The following is a 10,883-nucleotide window of genomic DNA, read 5'->3' on the forward strand; positions in this document are numbered from 1 at the left end:
CACAATAATATCGAAGGCCTGAGAGTAATACATATATGAAGCCGTGTATTAAAGATTTAACAAATCAGAAATTCAAGAATTTAAACATGCTAGGTACATGCACATCACTTAATAAGTCATTTCACAAAAATCGCATCTAATTGTTTAGATTAACCTTTACTTTTATCGATCTCATCCCATTGTCTCAACTACCTAAAAGAAATATAGAGAACATGAGGAAAAGTAACACGTTTACATGCAGGCGAAGGAGTTATACTTCAATATTAATCGCGAACAATATCAACAGCGACTAAAGACCGTTGCCTGTCTTTCACACTTTTACACAAACACACGAAGGTTTGATAAAGGGAGTCGCGGCGCGATATCTATCTCTTTCATTCGAACAAGCAAGGGGCTGACCCGAAGTAAGCTTTCTATACTAATGTCCTTTTTATTGTATATTGTAATTACTCTACTTGCTCGCCTCCATTGTCTTGTAAAAGTGACAAAGAATATGTTGTATTCACACACGAGTTGAAAGAACTTTGCATAACTCCTTTGCCTTAAGTTGCATAATGTCTTTCTCAAGGTTATAATCAGTGTGAAGAGGGTGTCTTGCCTCATTTAAAAAGGGTGTTGTTCTTCATACTGGTTGTTGCTTAACTTATGCTAATCTTAAACTTTTATGTACCAATATGGTTTTAATAAATCGCCAAAATTATGAATTTAATGAACATTGTGTATCAAACGTTTTGATACGATTTAAATAAATGGACGAGGAGGATTACGGTATTAGGTTCTATTTACCTCTGGCTTTAACTTCGCCCTGCTATATAAATGAACAATTGTTGCAGATCGTAACAAAAAAACTTTCTTATAGTGTTTAATGACATATATGATTAACATTGATAGTGAAACACTCCTCGACTTTAACGAATCACCTGACGTAAACTGTCTACCCGCGCTCCCCGAAAAAACTGTTTCTTTTAATTTTGAAATGAATTGCTTTTAAGGCAAAGAAGTCCATTAAACCCTTTAGTCTCAATATCATTGTACAGCATGTTGTAATCGATATTTAAAAAATTTAATTTTTGTACTCCGCTTTCATCGAGGATACCTCAAGTTGAGGTTACAATTACGTCGCTCGCCTATGCTACTGGAATATATATTTAAGGACAAATTAAGCTTTGTAAAGTCCCTATTGTCACACACCATAGATACTTTATGTCTTGAATGAAAAAATAGCCTCAAATTATCGTTTTGTGCTTAAACCTTTCATTATTTGAACCAAGATCTGTACTAAAGCTACCAAGACGTACATGCATCAAGTTGGGTCTGCTGGGGGAGGGGAGCATTTAAATGATAAACGAGGAAGTCTACCTGCAAAAGCAGCAGCAGTGGTTTAAATAATCGCTATCTAGACTCCTTTTTCTTTGACAGCAACATAAAAAGTGTTTAGGGAGAAAGTCACACAAAGACCCGACGTTGTTTTGTCTTCAGCATTTCTTCTTCCTTGTTATCTGCAATTACTATCGTCAATTAATGAAATCGAGAAAGCAATTAAGTGGCGGCACATTGAACATAGTCACTAGGTGCATTTCGCTGAGTGTTTACAAGATCTAGCGACACATTTTATCGCCACGCGTTCTAGTTTGATTGGTTTAGAAAATTAAACAGTTACTCTGGCGGCTCTCAGTCATTGCTATGAATCTGACATCGAATTTAGTCCAAAATATTAGTAAATTCAGAATTATTAGCTAAAACGTAAATTGCCCTAATTTGTCAGATAATCAAAAATGCCGGTGATCCACGCGGAGGGTACGCTTTCCTAAAGGTAGCGGCGACGAACGGCGACGATCTTTTTCTGAATAGTGAACCTTTATTAGTTACGAAAACACCCCTTTTCAACAGGCGCGTTTTATTAATTACTTCATGTCACAAAATTAATTTATACAGGCAAAACTTTATTCAAGGAAATAGTTTCACGAAATGAACGAGAGTAAAATATAAGTCGGCACAAATATAAGGTATACAACAATGAGTCATGTTATGGATCATGTTATGGGCCATGTCGGATTATAATGGCATACCTTGATGCAAAACAGTCTATCGTTTCTTCCACCGCGACTCCCTTTATTTAATGTAATGTATTACTCATTACCCGTTTCATTTGACACTCTCTCTTTTTATCTCCCTTCCCCTTTCTCTTGTTAGAAGGAGGGTAAATAATTAAGCACTCAAAATCTGCACCACCAATCTTCAGAAAAACATAAGTCAACGAACCGACACAGCAGAATGAATCAAATAACAGCTAGCACAAATTTATATGCAGTTAGCTATAGTGTCACTACATACATAATCAGCTGCACGCGCGAAGCTGTTGAACAAAAGGATAGTTCGCTACGGGAGACCGTTTGTTTACTTAAGTACTCTAAGGGGGCGTGGCTACCCAGGCGACCAGGGGATTAGGCTAGTTACTTTATGCCGTCAACAATCGTTTAGCGACCCTATTATTATACACTCTCTCTATTGTATTTTCCACCGCATTAATCGCAGTGTAATCTTCAAATGGTCCCCGGGGTAAATGTACATATTCTTAATCCTAGTACGGTAGACTTGTGAAGATTCTTTTGTCTATAGCTATTTATATTAGTTTGATCTTACCATCCAATATTTCATCTGCTTGCAGTCAGATTTCATCAGGGAATGAGGTTGTGACAGGTATGACAACCTGTTACCCCCTCTGGTGTGCTATTTGGTCAGATCCCCCCCCCTTGCCTGCCCCTCCCTTAGGAGTGGTAGGTAGAGGTTGGGTAGCTCAGTCCCATCATTCCGATTCAACTTGGCCCCATGTAAGCGGATGTTAATTGCTTCAAGAACTTTCCGGTGTAGATCTCGTGGCTCTCTTTCCAAGATTATTATGTCTTCTATGGTTGTTGATGTTATACAATGCCCTGTCTGTTCCTGGCGAATTCAAGATGGCGACGGTATAGCACTCAAGCTGGGGCCACGGTGACAAAATTCTTAAATTATATATGATCGGTTGTAGTTGGACTGTGGCTGACTGTGTGAGGATGAATATAAAGTGAAATGACAGCGGAAAAGGGCTGGATTCCCGGTACTGTGACGATAAAAGTGATTTTTTCGTGCGTTTAAAAATCGCGCCAATGAAACAATGAAAAGGGGAAGACAAAGGACTTCCCATAGTTCATCATCCAGTACAGAAAACACACCGTTGGCCAAACTCCACATCAAAGAGAGCAATATGGATAAAAGCTCAAGGAAAAAAGAGGGCGACAAATATCTCATTACAGACAATACCGAAATCAGGGACATTATCAGTGATTGTTTGGCAAAATTCGAAGATAAATTGGACGCCATTACAAAAACCTTTAAAGATTCTCTCAAACAAGTTGAGATTTCGGTTAAAAGTCTCGATGAAAATATGACCCAACTGGACGAGAAAGTAAGTGCTCTTGAAACTGAGAACAATGTGCTAAGAGAACAACTCAATGTTAGCGAGCAGAGAGTACAAAGCCTACAAAGACAAGTCGATACGGATCACCAGATAATAATAAATCTACAAACGAGATCCATGAGAGATAACCTACTATTTCATAACATTCCCGAGACTGGACCGCAGGAAAACGTGGAGAATACACTGAGGCAGGTGCTGATTCAACAGATGAAGATCCCCGCGGAAGAAAACGTGTCTTTTGATAGGGTTCATCGCATTGGATCGGTAACTAACGGACCCAAACCGCGGACAATAATAGCAAAATGTACGACATTCCATGACAAAAGAACTGTTATGAAATATACCAAAAATCTAAAGGGGACCTACATAAGGATAACTGACCAGTATCCCAAGGAGGTGGAAGAAAGAAGAAGAACGCTTTATCCCGTCATGAAAGAGTTAAGGGCAAAAAATATCAAACACAGGTTAGTGGGCGAAAAACTCTATGTAAATAACTCCTTATATACCCCAGATGATCGCAGGCCCGATAACTCTCTAAAAAACCTACCAACACATAGGAAAAACCATCGACATGAAATAAAGTTCTCTGAAAAGAAAACTAAAGCAAAGGGTAACTCCTTTACGGGAATCTCTACAAGAGTGAATTCAGTCGAAGACGCACAATCTGCGCTTGCCTCCATTATAGCAGGCGGCCAAGTAAGCGGAGCCTTGCTTGTTTACGCCTACAGAATAAAAAGTGGCGGTGCCTGGACAGTATATTACAATGACAATAACGATGTAAGTGTAGCCAAAACACTGGCCAACCTCCTAGAAGCCAAGAGGGTAGAAAATAGATTGATTGTAGTGTCAAGGGTGGTTGGACAGCACTTAAATTCAGAGAGATTCAGTTATTACCAAGAGTCCGCAATTGACGCTCTCCAACTAGATTAGATCGTGTGGGCTAGGTTAGTTTGTTTGATAAGATGTAAACATATATATATATATATATATAGTCAAATGCCTGTGTGGGTGTACAGATGTACAGATTATCTGTGTCTCGGTAGTGTACTTGATAGTAATAATTATATATATAGTTTTGAGTTATTGATCATATATTTTTATAATACAGGTATTCACGAGGCGTCTTGCTGATGTGGGCACCGGATGACCACACACACTCGTTTCTCGAGATACGGTATGCTGTTATACATGTGGTACTACTAGCTAAGCTATTGACAATACAAGCAAATATAAGATGTATTCAACAATGCTCATTTTTCAATGTCGGTGGTACGCTGCGAATACAAGGGGACATCGTAGCTATTGGGAGTATTTGGCTACGATTATGTGCACATTGCTCAATATATATTGCTTAATAGGCAGTGACGGGGAACTAAACTCCTATTATTATTCGCTCATGTCACAAACACAAAAAGGGCCCCTAGGTGTCCCAGCCGACATGTGTAAAATAGAACATACCGATATTTTACAGTTTGTAACAACAATACAATCACCGTGTCTGTGCACGTGACCGATGGCTAGTTGATGTATGCAAGCGTCGTGAGTGTTACCGCTGCCTTGTCTTTTCTAGGACTTGTGATACGTCCTAGGTATTTTGTAGTGATGACTCGTGTATTGTGGATATGTGTGTGTGTGAATGTATGTGTTAGTGTGTATGTCAAAATGGACAGTTTACAGCTCATGTTTTTCTGTGTAAGTGAAAGGGAGTACCTAGCAAGTGTAAGTGCGAGAGTTTCTAAGGGTACGCCCTTACCTCGAATAAGCTGTTGTACTACAGTATAAGATAGCCTACAATGACAAATTATGTTAATTTTAATTTTTCTCTTATACTTGTCCACTAGTATAATTAATGTGTACTTATTGCATTATATTTGTATGTTGATGATAGGTGGAGCTATTTGGAAGAACGGTGCCAATCTGGTGGTGGTAAAAAGTTGTTTCGAGGTAAGAGCGATGAAAAACAAAATAAGGGAAAAAGCTAACCTCGACATTTATTAGAGCCGTATTTTCAAATGACAAATTGTATTAAGATTGTTTCCGTTAACTGCCAGGGCCTTGGGGATAGACAAAAAAGGAAAGACATATTTTCTTATTTAAGACAACAGAAATATGATATCCTATGCCTACAAGACACACATTTTACGTCAGAAGTAGAATCAAGGGTTGGGTCTGAGTGGGGATATAAGGCCTATTTTAGCTCGTACAGGTCGAACTCGAGGGGCGTCGCTATACTTTTAAATAACACTGCCGATGTTAAAGTAATCAGTGAAAAAAAAGACGATGCGGGTAACTTTCTATTACTAAATTGTTTATTAGAAGATAGAAAAGTGACATTGATCAATATATATGGTCCAAATCTTGATTCTCCCGACTTCTATAAACAGATAGAATTGGCGCTACAGGATACCGATAATGAGTACTCTATTATCTGCGGTGATTTCAACTTGGTTTTAAATCCAGAAATAGATTATGATCAGACATATCGACAAATAAACAACCCAAAAGCAAGGAAAAAAGTATTAGAACTTATTGAAATTTACGATTTAGTTGATGTGTATAGAGAACAACATGAATATTATAAGAGATATACTTGGAGGAGAAAAAATCCCATTAAACAAGCGAGACTAGATTTTTTCCTTGTGACAGAAAACCTTGTAAGAAGTATTAAAAATTCATATATCGAATCGAGTTATAGATCCGACCACTCCATTGTGGGGATTAATATTGAATTTAACCCATTTAGGAAAGGTAAAGGGTTATGGAAATTCAATAATTCTCTGCTTGATGATTTAGAATATATAGACAATATAAAACAACTTATTAATAATATAAAAATCCAGTATGCACTTCCTGTCTATAACCTAAATAATATCAGCTCAATTCCGGACTCTGACATACAGTTTACCGTAAATGATCAACTTTTTCTTGAGACCCTACTTATGGAGATCAGGGGCAAAACCATTTCAGTTTCATCTTATAAGAAAAAACTAGTTGATGACAGAGAAAAAAAATTGATAACAGAAATAAGTAATTTGGAGAGAAATTGCAATCTAAACGCAAATAATATAGAGAGATTACAAGAGGAACTAAAATACATCAGGGAAAATAAAATGAGGGGTAGTATGATAAGATCCAGGACAAAGTGGCTGGAAGAGGGTGAAAAACCCACTGAATATTTTTTAAACCTAGAAAACCGAAATTTCACTTCAAAAATAATACCCAAGATAGTTAAAGATAACGGAGAAGAAATTACTACCCAAACATTAATTTTAAAAGAAATTAAATGCTACTACGAACAGTTATTTGCAGAGTCTAATGAAGTGATTGATGTTGACTTAAGCACAATTTTACCGCACAATTATCCATTGAGGCTCACAGATGTTGAGTCAAGTGAACTAGAGGGTATAATTAGTCTAAATGAAGCCTCCCAAATTCTGAAAAAAATGAAAAGTAATAAGAGTCCAGGCTCGGATGGGTTCACTGTCGAATTCTTCAAGGTATTCTGGTCACAGCTCGGCAATTTTGTTGTTAGATCCATAAACTGGGGTTACTCGACTGGCCAGCTTTCAATTACACAGCGACAAAGTGTAATTACGTGTCTCCCTAAGGGTGAAAAGCCCAAGCAATACTTGAAAAACTGGAGACCGATCTCTTTGTTAAACGTTACCTATAAAATAGCCTCCGGAGTCATAGCATCCAGAGTCAAGAAATACCTGGGCAAACTTATTTCAGACGATCAATGCGGTTTCATATCCGGGAGATACATCGGGGAAAGTATCCGTACTGTATACGATATTATGCAATACACAGAAGATAACGATATTCCTGGAATGTTAGTGCTATTAGATTTCGAAAAGGCCTTTGACGCTGTGTCGTGGAAATTTATTGACAGGGTACTAGTTTTTTTTAATTTTGGTGAAAGTATTATTAAATGGATAAATATTTTTAATAAGGGTGCACAAGCAGCAATAAATCAAGGAGGCAATCTCTCAGAGTCCTTTTACATTGAAAGAGGTTGCAGGCAGGGAGACCCAATAGCCCCCTATTTGTTTATTTTATGCGCAGAAATACTCTCAATAATACTTAAGAATAACAAAAATATAAAAAGTATCACTATTGATGACGCCCCCATTTTATTAACCCAATACGCAGACGATACGACTGTGATGCTTGATGGCTCAGAAAAGTCTTTATCCGAACTTATGATTGAATTAGAGAAATTTTCAAAAATATCAGGGTTGAAAATAAACAAAGATAAAACAAAAATAGTATGGATAGGACGTATGAAGTTCAGTAATTTAAAATTTTTGCCACATATGCATCTTGATTGGGGAAAGCACCAGTTTAATCTTTTGGGAATTGAATTTCATGTTAATCTATTTCAAATCCCCAAACTTAATTTCGATAAGAAATTAGTAAAAATTAAGTCTATTCTTAATGGATGGAACAGAAGAATGATCACCCCCATCGGCAAGTGTATAATTATAAAATCCTTAATAATTTCCCAATTAAATCACTTGTTTATATCCTTACCGAATCCTAGTCAAAGGTTTATCAATGACCTTCAGAGTGACCTCTTCCACTTTTTGTGGAACTCAAAGATCGATAAAGTTAAGCGGGATATAATTATTAAAAATTACGATGAAGGTGGTATCAAAATGACACACTTGCCTTCACTGATATCATCACTAAAATTAACATGGATTAGACGTATTTATACAAAAAGGAAAAAATGGCAAATTATCGTAGCTAAATATCTAAATTTTGAACTTTTGTCAGTGGGTGGTAATGAGTATTTGAATAAATGTCTAAAAGTTTGCAGAAACCGGTTCTGGGGGGATGTGTTACTTGCATGGAAAGAACTCAGGGTTAAGGAAGACAAGTTAAGGGGGAAAAACAAGCCCGTTTTGGACACCCCTGTCTGGTATAACGAAGCCCTAAAAGTAGACAGTAAGGTAATATACTATAAGCACTGGTTTAATAAAGGTATATCTACAATAAGGGACTTTATAAAAGACACTAAAACAATTACCTTTTTTTCACAAGAAGAAATAAATAAGCGATATGGCATTCAGACCAACTTCCTAGAATATCAAGGGGTGGTAAGCATTATTAAGCGATACTTGAAATTGCATAATATAAACGAATCTGAAGTAATGCTCCCTAAACTCCCAGAGTATTTAAGTATCTTCTTTAAAAGTAAGAAGGGCTGCCAAGATTTTTATAAAATACTTAGTAAGAATGCTTCTATTTCAAAGGGCAAAATAAATTGGAATAAATTGTTTGATATTAATGACAAAGAGTGGTCTCTAATAAATAAACTGCCTTTCAACCTTCCTATCAGTCCTAAATTTAAATGGTTCCAGTATAAAATAAATCAACATATATTACCGACAAATAGTTATCTTGCAAAAACTGGTTTAGTTAACACCCCCCTTTGTAAAAGGTGCGAGAAAGAGACGGAGACAATTATTCATGTACTATGGGATTGTTCTGTAACTGAAACCTTTTTAAATGTAATCAAAGACAAGCTGAATATGACTTTAGAGAAAAAAACATTTATATTTGGAATTCTTGACAAAAATGAAAATAATAAAGATTCGTATAATGTCCTAAATATGTTAATCAAATACTATATCTACAGCTTTAGGTGCAGAAACAAACAATTATTACTTATTTCTTTTGTTGAATTTGCTAAAAAATATCTGGACTCGGTACAGAATTTGGACCACCTTAAGGCCATGTACGTTTGCTTGCACAATTTAATACTTAGACTTGCTTAGAATGATACAATACGTGTCGAGTGTAAATGTATGACAATCTCTTACTGTTTGGAGTCATAACCAATTGTGCATGTCTAATATCTTTGCGTACCTAAGTTCACATCTCGATAGTCTGTACTGTCAGTCTTTTGTGTTGCATCAGATTGTTCATGGATACTTGTTATATGTTGGTTTGTAATGTGTAGCAACTTGTTATGTGTACCTGAGTTTACAGCTGAGTGGAGACTATTGTACGCTTATTTGTTCTGTATGATCATGTAAGTGAGTGATACTTTCCGTTATTCCCGACAATCGGCATAATAACATATGTTGTGACTGTGGTAAAAATGGTACGTTAGTAATATGTAGAATCTGGTGTGACTTATATATGATAATAGCTGGTTTGTTTGTTTGTTACCATATATGTTAAGCAGTTCGTGTTATGTGTAGCAACTTGTTATGTGTACCTGAGTTCACAGCTAAGTGGAGACTATCGTACGCTTATTTGTTCTGTATGATCATGGGAGCGATGCTTTCTGTTATTCCCGACAATCGGTATAATAATATATATTGTGACTGTGGTATAAATGGTACGTTAGTAATATGTAGAATCCGGTGTGACTCATATATGATAATAATCTGGTTTGTTTTGTTTATATGTTACGATGTTAATCAGTTTGTGTTATGTGTATTGTATACTATTACTTTTGTTATTTTGTGCAACGTATTCTGTCACTCCCTTGTGCTGTTAATGTCCAATAAGACTACTGTATGCTAGTTTGTCTGTTGCATATATGTTGTAATATGTGTTTAGTGTGAAAATGTATGTTTTGTTTTGTGATGTCAATAAAAAAAAAAAAAAAAAAAAAAAAAAAAAAAAAAAAAAAAAAAAAAAAAAAAAAAAAAAAAAAAAAAAAAAAAAAAAAAAAAAAAAAAGACGAGTTCAAACCTCGGCAACATATATTCCCGGCAAGCAGCCGCCTCAGATACTGGTGCAGAAGATAGACATCAAGGGGCCCAGTTTCCAGAGGGTCGACTTGCCTCAAATATCGCACTTCAAGATGGCGGAACAGGACAAGGAACGTCTGCGGGGCCTTCTTTTCACCACATCCACCGCGCAGTGCCCTGATGACGTCACATTCCCGACATCTCCGGTTGGATGGCTTGTACAGGAGAGCACGGATCACCATCTGAAGGTCAGTGAGGGTCAGTGTTTTTACCCTCCCGTCACAATCCCCATCCCCAGTAGAGGCGATAAGGTGATTGTTTTGCTAGATAAGGGGCGAAATTGTTCATCGGCCGATGACGGAGAGATTTTTGGAGGGGTTTATGACACGAAGAGTTGTCGTTTGGACAGTGTCACATTTATCGCAACCGGAGTCACGCGCAGAAGCAGCGTTGTAGGAATCAGTAACACCACCGCGGGGACATCTAGCGTCATTATCGCTGGCAGTGCAGAGAACAACGGGCCAACTCAGGGGTGTGTCAGGACAATTTCTATACAAACTATCCAAAGCAAAGAAAGTGGCAAGGAGCTATCAGTGGCCTTCGCTGTGTCCAAACCGACTTACTTTGATAAAATGTCTCTTGTTCAGGGACTACCATTCAACTCAACCCCGTCTCAATCCTGCATTTTCCTAACTCTAGACAGGGAATTCGGCAAA

The 10,883-nt window shown here is 37.1% G+C and overlaps 1 protein-coding gene across 4 annotated transcripts; it reads left to right on the top strand.

Annotated features, from left to right (window-relative positions):
- The first annotated feature begins 2,955 nt into the window (after positions 1 to 2,955).
- On the top strand, positions 2,956 to 10,161 carry LOC106163369 (uncharacterized). 4 transcript variants are annotated; one of them, XR_015333996.1, is made up of 3 exons: positions 2,956 to 4,234; positions 4,566 to 5,176; positions 5,346 to 10,161. XR_015333996.1 is itself a non-coding variant. In XM_087011539.1 (3 exons), exons 1-3 carry the CDS (start codon positions 3,155 to 3,157, stop codon positions 5,437 to 5,439), a joined length of 927 nt encoding a protein of 308 aa, XP_086867665.1. In that variant the 5' UTR covers positions 2,956 to 3,154; the 3' UTR covers positions 5,440 to 10,161. The 4 variants fall into 4 exon arrangements, 3 of the variants coding, with proteins under 3 accessions (XP_086867665.1, XP_023931705.2, XP_086867664.1); XM_087011539.1 differs by having other exon boundaries at positions 2,956 to 3,921; positions 4,566 to 4,631; XM_024075937.2 differs by having other exon boundaries at positions 4,566 to 10,161.
- Positions 10,162 to 10,883: the final 722 nt, after the last annotated feature.

Source organism: Lingula anatina, chromosome 4, assembly GCF_051362555.1.
Source record: "Lingula anatina isolate TDL-2025a chromosome 4, LinAna3.0, whole genome shotgun sequence".
In the NCBI taxonomy this organism is placed as follows: Eukaryota; Metazoa; Brachiopoda; class Lingulata; order Lingulida; family Lingulidae; genus Lingula; species Lingula anatina.